The sequence below is a fragment of the Kryptolebias marmoratus genome, linkage group LG12 (genome assembly GCF_001649575.2).
Source record: "Kryptolebias marmoratus isolate JLee-2015 linkage group LG12, ASM164957v2, whole genome shotgun sequence".
NCBI classification, from domain to species: Eukaryota; Metazoa; Chordata; class Actinopteri; order Cyprinodontiformes; family Rivulidae; genus Kryptolebias; species Kryptolebias marmoratus.
The window spans coordinates 18461617-18479309 of NC_051441.1; the positions used below are offsets into that span (position 1 = coordinate 18461617).

The 17693-nt window shown below is 41.3% G+C and overlaps 1 protein-coding gene across 1 annotated transcript; it reads left to right on the forward strand.

The window, feature by feature from the left end:
- The first annotated feature begins 112 nt into the window (after positions 1–112).
- Positions 113–15590, forward strand: farsa (phenylalanyl-tRNA synthetase subunit alpha). Its single transcript, XM_017416790.3, has 13 exons — positions 113–303; positions 3998–4135; positions 4485–4583; positions 4684–4802; positions 7615–7707; positions 9452–9580; positions 9681–9796; positions 9878–9962; positions 10040–10139; positions 11518–11686; positions 11912–11989; positions 13260–13374; positions 15275–15590. The coding sequence occupies exons 1-13, from the start codon at positions 157–159 to the stop codon at positions 15378–15380; spliced, it is 1494 nt and encodes a 497-aa protein (XP_017272279.1). The 5' UTR covers positions 113–156; the 3' UTR covers positions 15381–15590.
- Positions 15591–17693: the final 2103 nt, after the last annotated feature.

Here is a 17693-nt window from a genome sequence, read left to right on the forward strand (position 1 = left end):
TAAAACAATAACCTAAAGTACTTTAAAATTAGTTAAATTTGTTGCATTTAAAAAAAAATGATATGGTATTTTGGTTGCTGTTTCTACACGAGCCTTTTCAGCTTTGGTGAAAGTGACGTCACGTCCGGTCTCTTCCGGGCATCGCTGGGCTCCAACATGGCGGACACCGGTGTGGCGGAGACGCTCCTAAAGCGGATTGAGAAGGTGGACGGCGGCGTGGACAGCGTGGAAGTGGCGACCAGCCTCGGGGTGGAACACCAGGCCGTCGTGGGAGCCGTGAAGAGTCTGCTGACGCTCGGCGACGTGAGTTTTATTTTTCGCCCGAGAGCCACCGGAAGTCCCAAATTGTTACCGTCAACATTCGGCGTGACTGATGCAATCGAGCAGGGGTGTCAAACTCAGACCAGTAAACTCGTAAAAATTACATAGAACTAAAACATGTGGACTTACTGTTGATTTTTATATTAAATGAATTTTTATTTTACTAAATATATTATGAACAACCTAAAAAAGTATATGCAATTTCAACAACACTTCTACTCAGTTAAACATTTATTTGAGTGCAATAGTGTAATGAAAACTGATGCTTTGTTTTTCAGTGACAGTTTGAATCCAACACAAATTTGCGACAAACCAGAGAGTAGCTTTCAGCGAGCTAGCGTTAAATTGTAACTATTAAATTGTCAGAAATATGCTGAGATCAATTGCTCAAAAGTCTTAATTTTTATTATATTTTGCTTCAAAGAAGCCAAATGTTCTTGCAATCTGTTCCCTGCTTTTTTTTCCAATAGTTCTTCAGGCTCTCAGATCTATTTGGACTTTGGCTGCTTTTGCACTTGTTTTCATTCAAGAACCTAACCATTGTTAAATAACAGTTTTCTCTTTTTTTGTGCTTGTTTTGTAAGCCACTTAACTCTGACTCACGAGTCATTCAGACAAAAAGGCTCCTAAACTGATGAACTCACGTTGTGTTGACGCATAACAGGCAACTTAGCAAAGTACCAATACTAAATGGGATCTTTAGACACCTTTTTTTTACCAACAGGCAATCTGTTCTCATGTTTTTAAATACATTTATAAAAAAATGACTAACTCAGCACCAACCAGGTGATTCTGAAAGAGCTAGTAGTTGAAAACTGGTCTTACAGGCGATCATTGAGGTATGATCCATCTCTTATATCAAACCATTAGAATCAAAGAGCTTTTTCTGCCCTTTCGCTCAGTAAATAAAATGAGTCCAGAGCTGTAAAATCTGCTACAGCTGTGATCATCAACTGGTGGCCTGCAGGTCACTTCTTTCTGGAACAGGCTAGCAACATGCTGGTTTTGCTGGACTGAACCAACTCAATGGCAAAGAGGGGCGGTTTAAAGCTCAGGGAGGGGGACAGTTTTAGCTCAGAGGAAAAGCTGTTAGAACTCCAAATGGTTGAGAATTGTACCTCTCAGGAACCAGAATCAGCATTAATGGGGGAGGAAAAATTAGTCGTAGAAGAAAAGGGATGTGAAATCACACAGGTGGAGAAATTTGTACCCGAGGAACCACAAAAAGTTCCCTTCGTGGGGTCTCCTGTTCCTCATGTGTCCAGCACATCGGATGTCCTCACAAAGCAGAAAAAGGAAAAAGAGAACCCCTACAAAAAAACGATCCGCTTGATTGTTGAAGAGGTTACCGCCACGGCTGTTAAAAATAGTAATAAGCCGCCTCCCAAAAACTTAAAAACCATCAACAAACGCCTGTTTAAAAACATCTGGGCAAAACTTCAGGGACAGGACCTTAATGTCTCCCTCAAAGACTGCGAGAAACTCGGTGGGGACATTTTCAAAAGCTTCTGTAAAGGGATGGGCTTTAAGGAAGAATTAGGCTTAACATTGATGTCTTTAAAAACCAAAAACACTGAACTGTTCTTTGTCGACACATTTGTGAAGACAGTCACAGAGAAACCCAGCAGAATCAAAACGTTCTTTGCTTCAGTTGGCAAAGCTGTCTGCAAGCCCTTCAAGAAACTCCAGAACCTTCTGAAGAACGTCTGAAGTGGTTGTTGAAAACTTATTTGGCCCAACATCACCTCCAGAACCACTCCCGATCCAGGTTGACGTGGTTCTCAGTAAATTCTTAGCGAGCTGCACGGATGTAACGTTGTTCCCACTGTCAAACTCACAGCAGCTCCTGGCTTCGACCTGGCCCGGTTCTGTCTGTGTGTGGCGTTTTAAATGTTTTTCCCGTGCATGTATGGGTTTCCTCCCNAATACAAAGAAGGTTAATTGGAAACTCTAAATTGGCCCTTTGATGAACTACATTTAATAAACTTTTTACAACTGAAAATATCAAATAAGAATGAACCTGATTTTGACTTCAGATCTCCTTTTATCTCATTTATGAATTATTGGACCCTTATGGAAAAATTACATGAATTTCTAAGGTTATGTGAAATTACCATTTTTTCTGTTGTTTTCTAAAAGTTCCATCTTTTGTAAAATGTGCATTTACGCGTCAACTTCCAAATGCAACACACACACACTCACACTTTTATTCCATAAGCTGATGAAGAGCTCTTATTAAACTATCCATAAACTGAAACTTCAGATAAAAGGTCTAAAATGTAGTAAAAAATAAAGCCCTAGCACTGCCTTCCATGACACCTTTCTCATTTAGTGAGAAACGATGCTATGAGGTAAGGCTGTTTTAGGTAAGAGCTCAGACTGTATGTTGGGATGTCTCATCAACTTCGAGCTCAGTATCTGTAATGTTGCTTAGCTGTGGCAGCCATCTTGAATCGGTGTGAATCCAAAATATGATACGCATCTCGATAAGTTGCCAACGAGTCGATTCACTAAAGATTCATGAGCAGCAACAACCGATACGATACGGTTCAATATGTGTAACTGATCACGCAGAACGTCATTTACAAGGTTTAATGGAAACGTCTATAACTCAACATACTGAGAGTCAATGCAGTATAACACAACAAAAAAAGAATCTGTTAATTATTGAGACTATTTACTGCTTAATAAAAAATGGCAGCTCAAAAAGAGGTCTTGTTTTAAAACCTAAAAACTACAATAAAATGAGTCTGAGTGTAAAATGACTGAGCAGATTAGAAGCCAAGCCTCTTAAAACAAGGTCACGGATTTGAAGAATGTTTTGTGAATTACACAGAAAAGTGGCACAGGTCTATCTGGAGGAACGCTGCTCTGTACGGTTTAGGTTTTCTGGTGTGAAATACTCACGTTGTTGGTCGTCTCAAGGCGCTTTACGTGGACGTCTGGCAGAACTGAGTCCGGTTTGTAGGATGCCACAAATTTTCTATGTGCCTAAGATCGGGTCTTAGTAATGGCCACTTTAAAAAGAAAGACTTTGTTGTCCTTAAGCCACTTTGTAAATAATTTGACAGCTTTGACTTGCTGCTTATTGAAAGGATCCATTTACGTTGGCTGTGGTATTTGGTAAAATTGTTCTTTAAATGCCGTCCTAGCGACGTGTTAAGGACACGTTTGTCTTGCAGGAGGCAGATTTAGGACTTGCTGGACTTTGAATCCCTCAGTGTTGGATGATTAATCTCTACTCCTAAAACAGACTGCAATAAACATATCTGAACCACATACAAAAATGGAGGCAGTGGCAATTGGACTAAAACAAGTCACATACTTTACATTAAGGCTTCAGAAAATTGAATCAGCTTCTGAAAATATAGTAAATGATGTCTCCTTCAGGGATACAGCCCTGGTGGGTTCAGCTAACATATGTTCCTTTTTGTCTGAAAGGGTTTTACCTCATTTTCACCTTCCCTGGCCTTGCTTTAGACTCTCTTCAGGTGATTTCATGGTATAAAATGTCACTTTCAATTGCATGACTAATAATCCCAAAGGTTGTCATTAGTCTCCAGTTCTGGCCCGCGGGCCGTACGTTTGACACCCCTGCAGTAAATGGTAGCTGAAATGACCCGGTGTCGGTGTCGCACAGGTGAGCTGACTGCCACGCTTGTCTCCTGCTGTCCAGGTGATCTCAGCAGAGCTACGCTCCTCCAAACACTGGGAGCTGACGGAAGAGGGCAAGGAGATAGCCGAGCAGGGCAGCCATGAAGCCCGGGTCTTCAGCGCCATCCCTCCGGATGGTCTACCTCAGGCTGAACTCATGGTGAGCACCTGGACTGTTCGTAATCCATCACCTGCAGGATCAAATATGTTCATTTAACCGAGCGAGTGAGAAATACAAATTCTTTAAATCTTCATCAATCTTCATAATGTGTTTTTATAATAAAGTACAGGCAGCTCTTCTTTCATGTCTGTATTTTACCTGGAGCACCAAGGAAATATCAAGGTTGTGGCTCATTCTTTTGTTCAGTTTACACGGCTTACTATAGATTTAAACACGTTTAAAACTGAATTTAAAAGTGTTTGATAAGGGAGTCTGTATACCAATCATTGGAAACAAATTCTCACCAATGCGTTCCCGTTGTTGAACCTCTGCTTTTGTCTTTTTGAAGAAACTTTCCTTCGGGAAGATCGGATTCAGCAAGGCCATGTCCAACAAGTGGATCCGAGTGGACAAGTCCCACGCGGGAGGCCCCAGGATATTCAGAACCGTACGTGTTCCTCTGCGCCCGCTTGCCTTTGTGCGCTTTTGTGAGCCGTCGCCTCGTTCCCTCTAAAATGTCTTGTGCGTGGTTCTGGTTTGGCCCACAGGTGGACAGCATACAAGACCAGGTGAGGGACAAGCTGCTCGTGGTGCAGAAGGGCGACGGTACTCAGCTGGAGGAGAAGGAGAAGAATGAGCTGAAGAAGAGGAAACTCCTCTCAGAAGTGTAAGTCGGGTGATAAGTGAGTTCGTTTCTCCACCAGTAGGGGGCAGCAGCAGGTTTGCTGTTGATTAGTGCTGTGAACAAACCGATTTCTGCAGGAAGTCTCTGTCAGAAACAGCAGGAGCACCGAGACAACATAACTGCCTCAAACGTGTTTCGAGTTGCTTCTTTAAGTCACGAGGTCTGAAAAGGCACTGTTGAAAATTGTTTTTTTTTAATAACAATAATAAACAAATTTGAGCTCATTAGCTTCAAAAAAAAAAAACGACTGTTTTCGTGTTCTCTAAAAAGGCTTAGCCGTGGCAGCCATCTTGAACCAGGTTGACTCCAGAGGTTACTTAGTTGTAGGTGTACATCCTGTGACTTCTGAGAGTTTGATTAAAATCCATCCACTGGTTCGTGAGACATTTTGTTGACAATCTAACACACGAACATGGGTGCTTACATGATCGCCCGCCTCTCATGCAGGTGAGGAATAACAAGGACACGTTCCACAAAAACAATACCGGAACACCGACAAATAACTAGACAGTAAAGTGACTTTAGTGCTGACAAACTTGATTAATTTTAACCTTTTTTTTTTTTTCTTTTTACTAAGATTTAAATAAGTTGTAAGTGTCCAGTTCTGCTAAAGTCACTGGAACTTTATTAGTAAATACAGACTGACCTAAAAACTTTTACTAAATAGAATAACAGTCTCCTCTCACTGCACCTCTAGTTAGCTGTCACACAATCTTTGAGTTCACGTACATCTTGGCTAATTCCATTGACATATATTCACTTATAAATTTAAATTTTGACAAATGAAATCTGACTCTGACCCAAATACATTTCAACTAGACTTTAAATAAAGGTTTAGAATCAAATAAAACTCCGAGATCACTTGTGTTCAGGTACAACTTGCACCTTCTCTGGTACAAAAACATCTGGATCTCCACTGATACTGTCTGACTTGGATAAAAACACACATACCGTTTTAATTACATCGGGTTGTAAACAGCGCTGCTTTAACCGTGTAGTGACGTGAAGCAAAGAGTTTTTCTGTAACGTGCCAAACAGTTACAATAAATATAAACTACAGTATTGTCCTAAGATGTTTAAATGATACAATTAAAACAGATGAATGATTATTGGTACAGAGTAAAAATTGGGCCGAGGATACATCCTTGTGGAACGCCTGCTTCAGATCAATACGTTGTGGTGTCCAGATGTATTTGCACAGCTTTTGACAGTGAGAGGAAGCTAGAGAAGATTTTCTTGTAGTAGTTAATACTGCTCTGTTGACTAAAATCATTTGGTGTAAATCATGAAAATACGTGTCAGGTTTAAGAACTGATGCAGAACTACAGACAGCTGTTTTCTAAATGTGTTATGAGATTATTTGAACACCGTCTGTATCCTGTGCTTCTAGGCAGCAGTGGATCGTTGTGTGAAACAAACCAAGAGCATCCTTGTTAGAATAAAAATGAACGTTTGGATTTGGTGTTGCAGCACAAAATCGTACTCTGGATCTATCCCAAGTTACGTATTCAGCAAAAATCCTCTTACTCGAAAAGTCGTGTCTCAGAAACTGGAGGCAAAGCAGATCAAAACTTAAGCACCTCTTCCGTTTGATCCTATCAGAAAAATGTTCGTCACTGAGCACAGAAAACACGGTCGGAGCGAATTTTAACGTCACTCTTTCGATCCTCTTTAAACCTGGAGCTGACAGACTCGGGGTGTTCATATTCTCATACGGTACTGCAGCAGAAGATATGTTATCCGTGTCGTTCATTCCAAGTGTTTCAATCCTACAATGCCTAATAATGGAAGCACCGAGCTGAGCCACCATAACTTGATGTCATCAAATAGCTTTTCAGCTACTAAAAAGTGCTGATTTTATTGTCTTCACAAGTTTATTCTTTATTCACAAAGACATTTAATGCTTTTCAGCCTTCTTATATGTAACGTTACATGAGTATAATTGAGTGTACTGGTGCATTAATATTGAACCCCCTGCCCATTAATATTCAGCAGTTATTCTTCCATTATTTATGTTTAATGTTTAATTTGCTACTCTTCCCAAAGCTTAAAAACAAAAACTATATACTATAACAATATAAAAAATACATCAAAATGTGCTGCTCAATTGAGCATACTGTGCTTTAAATGTTGGTACCTGTACATTGTAGAGTGTAAATGAAATTTGCAAAAAAAAACTGTAAACAAATTTCCCCCATAGATGACAATAGAATTTTGGCAAAACGACAGAAAACGCAGGCCTCTCAGGAGCTCTACAGCGCAGTCGTGCTTCACAATGGAAACGTAATTCAAGGTTAAAACGGGTCACAGAGAGTTGGGCGTTTACGTGACTGAACTGGCATTTGGATGATCTTTTAGGGTTTTTAGACAATCAGTTTTAAGTTTTGAAGATTTTACCACAGAAAGTTCAGCTCGGTGTGAAATCACTCACTCACTTTTATGCAAACTAACTCTTCGTGTTCACCAAAACTTCACACTTGTATAAGATTTATTTTGTTGTCAGAGATATAATGATGACAATTTACAAATATCTAAACAGTTAGAGATAATTCAGAACCTTATTTTTTCTGTTTAGTTTTCAGTGGCACCTTCCATACTGACTGAAATGGGTTTTAAGCTCAGAGTTCACTCTGTTCTTATCAGTAATTATACTTTTTAACTTTTAACTTTAATATACATATGCATATTTTATACTCTGTAATAAATATTACATTGAAAATAAGATGTCACAGGCTTCTTTGTTGTTGTTCTTTTTTACTGTATGTGTGACGTCAATTTTAATTTATATTTTTAGGACCCTTAAGTCTTACTGGATCACTAAGGGCAGCTCTTTCAGCACCAGTGTATCCAAGCAGGAGACGGACCTCACCCCTGAGATGATTGCCACGTGAGTCTTTTATTTATTTATTTTTCTATTTCTAAATGAAAAAGGGTGAAATCGGTGTCCTGTCTGGGCTTCTCTGTCAGCCGGTGACAGCATGCAAGCTCTCAGACGGAGGACGCAGAAAAACATCTGCCCAAAAAATGGGGACCAGTCCATAGATATGGACTCGGTCCTAAAGGCAGAGCAGGACAAGCGGTTAAAGGATTTTGCTGACAGATATTGTATTCGTAGCAAATGAGGGGCTTTGAAATGACGACAGAAAAGCACACTAATCTCCGGTTTGCTTGAAAGCACATCACGAAGGGGATTTGGTTTAAATCGGCATCCAGAAATTCCAAAATTAAGATTGATGTTCCTTTTTATTTGTCAGCGCTGATGTCCACCCCGCAGATTTGATGCTCTTAATCATCTCAGCTGCAGATTAAAAACGTATTATGAATTGGGAGAAATGTTATGTAACTGGTACCAGATCTGGGAGGAGGGAAACACTTCCCTCCTCCCTCTCCCTTATTTGATATGTGGCGCTCTTAAATGGTTTACTTTGTACTTATCTAATCAAAGGTTTTATGTTATAACTGATGATAGTGCTTCCTCTCTGGCACCTCTGACCTGCGAGGTTACTCAGGGGTGTGTACTCGGTCCTGTTTTCTTTCCTTTATCTAATCAGCTAAATCAGAGTAAATCGGATGTGTTGGTTTTTATCCCAAAATCAAGTTCCTGATTACAGCCTCCAGTCCCTTGGGTCTTGCCATTTTCAACCACCAGCTTAAAAAATGATCATGTTAGATCCTTAGTTCTGTCTATTTTTTCACCTGAGAAATGTAGCAAAAGTATACCATCTCTTACTTTTGTGTCGTATCATTCAGATTACTGGCACTCTTTACATTTGTGTTTATTATTTTCAAATTCTCCACCTCAGAAGCTTCAGAATGACCTGTAGTTTGTTGGTATTTGGCGATTTATCCCCTGGCAACAAGATAGTTTTGTTTACGAGAGTGCTGGGTTGAAAACTCTATTTTTATTTACCTAGAATAATGTGTCGTCAGGAATTCCAGCCTTATATTTAAAAAGAGGAATCCCACAATGTACAAAGAAATTTCCCGGCTCTACTGTAGCCGGCAGAGTAACACGGTCAAATTAAAAGGATTATCAAGAACACCTTGATTTAAAGGTAGATTAGTGAGATTATTTGTTATTTTAGTTACTGCGATTTCTAGATGGTGTCTTCGTGGACTCATTTTTAATCAGTGTTTTTACGTTTTGTGCACTGCTGCATGTGACTCATGATGCCAGCACGGGTCACATTTATATACAATCCAAGACTCTGTTTCTTCTTTACAGTTGATCCAAAACCAAGACCCCGTTTTGTTTTCTTTTCACCTCAGTTCTTATCAGTCTACTCAGGATTCAATTTAAACTCCTCTTTGTCCATAAAGTGATTAATAATTCGTCTCCTGCTTACATCAGTAAACTTTTAACCCCTTGCGCTCCTTCTAGATCCCGTGAGGTCTTTCAGTCAAGAGAATCACGAGAAGACATTTTTAGTTTTGGGTCCCAGACTCTGGAACGGTCTTCTTCTAAAAGTTAGGACAGCATGCTCAGCTGAAGACTCCTCTTTTATTGAAGTGGTTTTGTTTAATTTTCCTGTTTGCACAGCTTTGTTTTAATCTTAAATGTTTGTGTTTTCTGCCATCCTTTGTTATCCTGGTTTCAAATAGTGCTTTATAAATGTGCTTGCTTACTGTAGAGGCAGCTGGAAAGAGAAGAAGTTTAAACCCTACAATTTTGAGGCCATGGGCATCGCCCCGGACTGCGGTCACCTGCACCCCCTGATGAAGGTGCGAACACAGTTCAGGCAGATCTTCCTGGAGATGGGGTGAGCAGCTGCGAAACACTGAGGAGAAAAAGGAAAATCAGATGTTCACGGGCTCCCGTAAAAAAAAATTGTAAGAGTCGAACTCTTTTCTTCCTCGCAGTTTCAGCGAGATGCCGACCAACAACTTCATCGAAAGCTCTTTCTGGAACTTCGACTCGCTGTTCCAGCCGCAGCAGCACCCAGCGAGGGACCAACACGACACCTTCTTCCTGTCTGGTAAGCTCAAGGCTGCGTCTCTGAAAACCCCTCGGTCCAAATCGTTTCTGGTGATCAGTCACTCTGAACGCTGTCTTCCAGACCCTGCGCTCGCCCACGAATTCCCTCTGGACTACCTGGAAAGAGTGAAGAGGGTCCACTCAGAAGGAGGCTACGGTTCACAGGGGTGAGGCGCGATCGCAAGCTAAAGCGACGTCACCGCTGCGTGCGACGGATGCGACTCAACATCCTCATGTGTTCCAGGTACAAATATGACTGGAAGATAGAGGAGGCTCAGAAGAACATCCTCCGAACTCACACGACGGCAGTCAGTGCACGGATGCTCTATAAGCTGGCTCAACAGGTGAGCCAAATGTAACAACGCTGTTTGTTTTAGAGCTGATCGAAAACCCATGGTGACTGTAAAGAGCAGGTCCAGGTACTTTTAAGGTTTTATGTGTAAATAAAAATGTAAAAATAATCTGGTTCTTACTGGGGTTTTAATAGTAGGTACCGTACATACAACAGCAACTTGACAAATGACTCATTTTCTACTAAGAACTAAGCAGAGCATGAAAAGATATAGTTCACCCTTATTAAATACAGTTTATAACCTGATCACCAGCATGTGATAACACCAGGGGTTTGGCTGTTTGCAACTCAAACTACAAGATTTGTTGAACAATGTCCATTAGAGCAGCGGTCCTCAACCTTTTTAGCTCCATAGATCGGTTCATTATCAGACAGTATTTTCACGGACCGACCTTTAAAGGTGTGGCGAATAAATACAACAAAATAAAATGATACGACCGGCATGAAAACAGGGGTATTTTTAAAAAACATAGTAAACGTAAATCCAACGTGTCCTTGCAGCTTTGTTAGCTGCGTTATCAAGATGAATAACAGCCTCTCCTCCCTCTAATCTTCTCTGTGTTTAAACATGCCCTTCAAAATAAGAGACACCACAAATATAAAGTGCACAAAGAATACAACTCACCATAATGCAGAATCAGTGGAGCCCTGAGCCTGTTTCTCTGTAACCAGACGGTCCCATCTAGGGCTTCCAGAGACGTTTGTTTTTTACTCGTTTTGCTGCTTGTTGGTTTGTTTTTAGTGGTAACGGATCACCTGACCTAGATAAGCGTTCTGACACGCATCAACAGTGAGTCATAGATGGATGTAGTGGAGAGAATCCGGTCATTTTTCAAAATAAATGTCGTTCAGACCTCCGAAAATTAAAAAAAATGGAAATACTGTAAGTTAATTAATCTTTCTGTGCGGCCCGATACCAAGTGACCTACGAACCGGTTTTGGTTGTTGCCACGTAGAGCTACGGCAGGATGCGTTTGGGTTTCACCAATCGGCTCAAACGCCTCATACCTGTCTAGCATGGTGGTGGAGGCCTCATGGTTTGGACTTGTTTTGCACCCCAGGATCAGGGCAGTCACAGAGTCTAAGTGTTTCAGACACATTTTTAAATTTGGCTAAAGTTTTATTCATCTACGTTTAAGCCCTGGAAAGACCCTAATTATTTATTTATGCCTTGAAGTGTGAAATTCTACATACGTTGACCATCTTTGTGAAAAAGAAATAAGAATTTTTAATCTTTAACTAACCCTTTCTGGCACTTTGAGTTTCTAAAAGGAAGTAAAAATCCAGCTGTGAAAAGAAGAGTTGCTGTATGTAGCAACCCCTGTGTTGTCATTAATCCTGACTCTCTTGTGGTGCCTATTGCCCACCAGGAGAAGTTTACCCCTGTCAAGTACTTCTCCATCGACCGGGTGTTTAGGAACGAGACCCTGGACGCCACCCATCTTGCAGAGTTCCACCAGATAGAGGGCGTGGTGGCCGACTACGGTCTGACTCTGGGAGACCTCATGGGCATCCTGCATCAGTTCTTCACCAAGCTAGGTAAGGCTCTACAGAAGACCCTGAGGAGGAAACCTAATAGGATTTTCCTACCAGTCGTGTTTCTGAGGGAGAAACACTGCAATAAAAAAGTCTTGGTTCACGATCTCTGATAACAATGAACAGTCTTAATGAATGCAAAGTTTTCTTCTTGTTTCATTTGTGCTCATGAACCTTTTAGACATCCAGTGACACAATACTCTTTTTCTTTTTTCCTTTTCGTTCCAGGAATTACCAAACTACGCTTCAAGCCAGCTTACAACCCTTACACAGAGCCCAGCATGGAAGTGTTCAGCTATCATGAAGGTAAACCGGATCATCAGATTATCAGCCAAACTACTGATTATAAAGCCAGTTGTTATTAACATATCCCCCGAATGCCTTAGCAGGACTCAAAGATGAACAGATAACACGTTATTTAAAAAAGAAAAAAGGCCACATGAAAAAACTGAGTTCCCGTCTGAGCTGACGATGCATTTAATGACAAATGGGAAATCTGAATTCTCAACTGTTGCCTGCTACAAATGTATCGCGGGACAAAAAGCAGGGGAATTTCTAGGATGACTGAACCATCAAATTACAACATATGTCGCTGAGAATTTTCTTACAATGTGTAATATTTAAAGGGGTAGTTCTGATATTTTAAAGTGGGGTGAAAGTGGCGTTGAATTCTGGCCCGACTGACGAGCTAATGGCAGTTTATACGAAACACTATTTTATAAAGCTTCACACCGCCGCCAGTTTTGGATTGCGTGGTTATTTACATGGAGTTCTGAGGATAGCTGGCAGCAGCAGCTAGCTGTAGCACTTCCGCACTTCCTGCAGGAATATTTTACTTGTGCTGGAAATGCTTCTTTTTTTTTTTTACATCTCAGTCAATTTGGCATGATGTTTTTTTTTGTTGTTGTTGTTTTTTTGCAGGCTACAGCTAGCTGCTGCTGCTGCTATTTGCAGCTGACCATAGAGTTTGATGCGACCTTTTAATCCATAGCGTAAAAGTTGAAAGGTTCATAAAAAAGCGACTGCATGAACCGCGATAAAATCTTTGGAAGTTGGAGTTGTTGGTTTTAGCCATGTTCAGACTAGCCTTTAGCTCATCAATCCTGTCAGTCTTCAACTTTATTTCTCCAAATTGGGCTAAAATTGTTCTAACTTTACAACAGAAACCGCACTCGAAAATGTCTGAAACCTTCTTTAAACGACTCCTGAGAGTCTGAAGCTCGTAACAAGCCGAAGAGTTTTCTGCCGCCGCCCTTTGAGGCCCGACGATCGCATTGCGATTTAAAGTTCAGTTTGAGTAATCTGAATAATTCTGTTTCAAATCAGGGAAATGTTCGAACTGAAGCAGCCCTGAACAAAGGGACAGTCCTGATTTTTGAGTTGTTGACCTTTAGAAACCCCAAAAATCTGAAAGCGATTCTGTTTTTAAACAGCCTGCCTCCCTTTTAAGGCGTTACATCGTTGAAGAATCAGCCCGGAAATCCTTCTTGCTTCCTTATTTTATATCCGGTACCTTTTAGTTATCTCTGTTCTGTTTAAATTTTTTGTTCTGACCTCGTTATTTCTTCACCTACAGGACTGAAGCGGTGGGTGGAAGTGGGGAACTCGGGCGTCTTTAGACCGGAGATGTTGCTGCCCATGGGCCTCCCTCAGGACGTGTCTGTAATAGCGTGGGGCCTTTCTCTGGAGAGGTGAGCACACCCGTGGAACCTTTCACACAGACAGACTGCACATCCCTGCACATCCAGGCAGCAGACTACACCAGAGCTTCCATTTAGGGATTAAAGGTGGCTCACACCCAACCCACCTTTTACACATTTTCCTTTTTTTTTTTTTTTTCCTCCCCCTAAAGAGGATTACTCTTGTTACTGCGTAATTTATATTAACAGTACTTTAACAGATCAGGTGCAGCTCTTGCCACGGATTAAAATCTTGTTATTTTGCCTCAAACAGATTAAATTAGTTGTAAACAATATATACAGGTCAGCTTTTTTCCTCCTGACAGATTTCTAATATCAGCTTTCTAAGAAGCTGGTTTCTTTTTTTTGTTTTAGTTTTAAGTTTTAAAGGACAACTTTGGCTGCTAATAACAGACTGAGTGAGCTGGGAAAAGCCTTTAATAACCCCTCCTGAGTAATCCCCGCTCCAGCATGCAGATCTCTGTTGTTCTGACCCTGATCTTAGACCTGAGGGCCATTTGGAGGCAGTGAGGTGACTTCTCTTCTGACTTTGCCACAATAATTCGTGCTGAACACCTAGATAACAGATAACAGCTCTGTATTTGAGAAGCTCTCTTTTACGGTAAAATGTGGTTTTTACAAGGTGAACTGGTCCTGAGGGGGTCAAGAGTCCAAAAGGGACATCTGACAAAGAATAATAAGACAAAAAAGTCACATTACAGCTTAGTATTTTTTGACAGAATGGCAATTTATATTATATTTTTGTGTGTTTTACAAATGCTTACCATTTGGTACAGTTTTTATGGTGTTATTTTACTTCCTAAAGCTCAAATTTGGACAGGACGAGCACGAAAAAGTTTTTTTTTCATGCAGAAACATCTTTGTGTTTGAACAGAGGTGCAAACCAATATCTGAAGTAATCAAAATGGGGCCTGAATAGGCAGATTTATTTATTGAAACAAAGAAAAGATACAATAAAAGAAATGTCACGGTCCTAAGCTGTTATAATTATTCATGTTTTTTTCCAGACATATAAAGCAGTGTCTAAATTAAAAAATGATCATGAAATCTTTAGTTTTTAGTTATAGCTGTTGCTTTGTAAGGTCTTCAGATGTGCATTTTGTTCGTTACAGTATTCTCACAGGTATCTAATTATTATTTTTTACTTAAACAGTTGCAGTAGAGAGGTATCAACATATATACATCTATATGTATATATGGTTGTGAAAGTGGTATCATCCTTGTTTTTATAATCACTCCATTTCTCCCATTTTTTAACAAACTGATCCTCTTGCAGTCTCAGTCTATATGTGAGTTTTTCCATCACAGAAATCTCCTCCATGATGCACAGCCACTGGTTCCTCTTCGTACCATAGTCTCGTGATGGCTTTCTTAGTTGCAGAAAGCAAGATTTTTACCCAGTATTCATCTTCGTTTTGAATTATATCACATGTAAGACACCCCAAATAGTGTCTTACATGATCTGGGTACTCCATATTTGAGTTATCCCAGTATCCAATTAACTTTGGACAGGACCAGAATATGTGGGTGTGGCCTACGCCCATCTGGCCGCAGAGCCTCCAGCACGGCTGAGAGCTAGATACCATCTGCTTTCTAACCTTTCGTCGAATTATTTTTAGCTGTTTTGACAAATAAAATGACTAAAACAAAAAAAAAGAAAGAAAGAAAGGAGCCACAGTGCAGCTGCTCTGCAGAGGTGAGGGACAAAAAGTGAGCGCTTTCGTCGTCTCTTTAGAAGAAACGGCCACGGTTCATCAAACGTAGCAGACAGCTGGCTGATATATACGAGATCACCGAAGTCTTTTAAACACCGTTAGTGTCGTAGCTGACAGATCAATGCTCAAACAAGGAAAAACATGTTACTCACTCAGCTTCTCCTCTTCGCTCACAGGCCCACCATGATTAAATACGGCATCAACAACATCAGGGAGCTGGTGGGACACAAGGTGAACCTCCAGATGGTCTACGACAGCCCTATATGCCTACTGGACTCCTGAGTCCCCCCTCAGCTGCCGCTGTCATTAATAATATTATGAAAGGACTCGTGTGTACATGTGGACAGAGAAAGCCCTCCTCCCCCTGCTTAGCCTCAGAGCAGCTCATGTACAGACATCGTTCACGTCACCTCGACCGAATTGTTACATTGAATGATCTTGTACAGGTGAAAAGGCTACTTTTGTCAAAATAAACAGCATTTTCTAACAATACATAGTCTGTTAGTTTTAATAAGCATGTTTTTTTTTAATGCTGTGCTCTTAAAATAAGGTCCCAGTATTAGAAAGTTTTATCTTTTGAGTAGGAGTTTCTAAAGAAAAGAGGCGACTTTCCCATCTTTGTCTTTTTTTTTTTTTTTTAAACGTAAATTAAAAACCACCTTAATTACATGTACAAATGTGTGTTCTTTGATTGCGCTCGTTTCCAAATGGACATTACTGGATTGTTTTCGTTGCAGCGGCTCGTTACGTTTGTTTACGAGGGAAAAAGGGGCCACAGACGCGTTTGGATGGGATTATACGTGACCTTCCAGCTTCTTTGAGACGTTAAGACGAGCCTGGCTTTAAAGGAAAATACGCGCGTCACTGTCGTTTGTGTTTATTTCTGAATTTATTACCACAGCCTCCTTTTGCGTTAACCCGTGTCAGATTATTCTGCATTTTTTTAATCCCTTTGTCCTCCACAGTGAGTTTTTACTCATCCTCATCCTGAACAGGCTTTTCAGCCAAGCGGAAGTGGCGTTCTGTGGAGAGCTTCTGAACAGTTAACATCTTACCTGTTGTACATCGCTCTTCAAATGATCCCAGTTTGGAGAAGTGGAGCTCAAGTCTGACCGGATGTTGCATTAAATGGCTTTTTCTGCTGTTCCAGGCTGCACCAGAAGTGCTACAGCTAGCTGCTTCGGCCATTTAATCCAAAACCGACGACACTGTAACGGTTTATAAAACGGTAACCGAACAAACTGCTATTAAATTTGAGAATGGAGCCGTTTTCACTCAGCAGCAACACAGTTTGCTCTCGGCTGTTTTCAGTCTAGCTGTCAGAGTTAAACTCTTATTTCTCCGAACAGGTCGTTCAAAGAGCCACCGACAACAGGTAGGGTTTTATTTGTTCGTCGTCCTTCCACGGAGCTCAATTTCAAAATACGGACGAGCATTTTAGGCAAAGACGCTCCGTTGGTAGCTGCTTTTTCTGTAAATATTCGGACCTGGTGCCCGTCTCCAGCAGTGACTGCGCGAGAGGCCCCGGGGACGCCCTGGACAGGTCGCCAGTCCCTCACAGGGACACATGGAGACACACGAGACGGACAACCATTCACTCTCACATGCATGTTTTTGAGATGGAGAGATTCAATACACAGACACTTTGTATGTTAGGTCCCAGTGTATTTAAATAAATAAATTAAAAAAAAAAAGATATGTCAGTATCAACGTCACAGTTTGCCCATTTTTTGCTCGACTCTGAATCGGCGTCCGTCCCTAACAGCAGAGATGCTCCTTCGAACTGCGAGCTGAGTGCGACCGGAGCGCCCCGTTGGTCCTCCCAGTTCAGAGGAAGGTCAGAGCCGGAGTCGCCTCGCTAAGCCCCTTTTTTTTTGCCAAAGCTGATCATTCGAAACCGGCTGAAGGACGTAAATAAAAACATTCCTGTCCTGTGTCCGCTCTGGCTGCAAATGCTCGAGAGTGTCTCAAGGTTTTGAGGGTGGAAAAAAAAACCCCAAAACAAACAAAGCTAATGGAAACCCAGACAGTCTTGTATTTTGTGGATGTACTTCCCTTTGGGGACTTCGTAAACTCAAGGTAAAAGCTGATCTGAGCAGGGATCTAACATATTCTCCTCCTAAGGAGAAGAGAAGCTGGTATTTGTTAACAGATTAACTTTATATGCTTTGATGCCATAAGCTGTATTGTTTGGTTTTAGACCAGACGGAGGGGGAGGGAGAGGGAATCCACGGCTGCGTGCTACACCTGCGATAAGGACTGCCGGATTAAGGAGCCGTGTGTGTTTGTGTAGATGTTGAATTGCAGGAACTCCGTTAAGTCTTCCCCGTACGCTGATCCCTCGGCGCCTCGAAATAACGCTTTACAGAGGCCGTCTGGCTCGCCCCACAGGCTGGAAGTGGCCACGGAAACTTTCGGAAACAAAACCCGGCCTTTTCCTCGGAAAGTCCTGAACCTGAGCTGACTTTACGGCTAATCTCTCGTCCCACAAGTGGATTACGATAGTGGAGCAGATGCACAGTTTGTCGAGATTATTGGCACTGGGCTAGAACAACGCGAGGTACTTCCTCTGCACGAACGCCACATGTGAGGTTC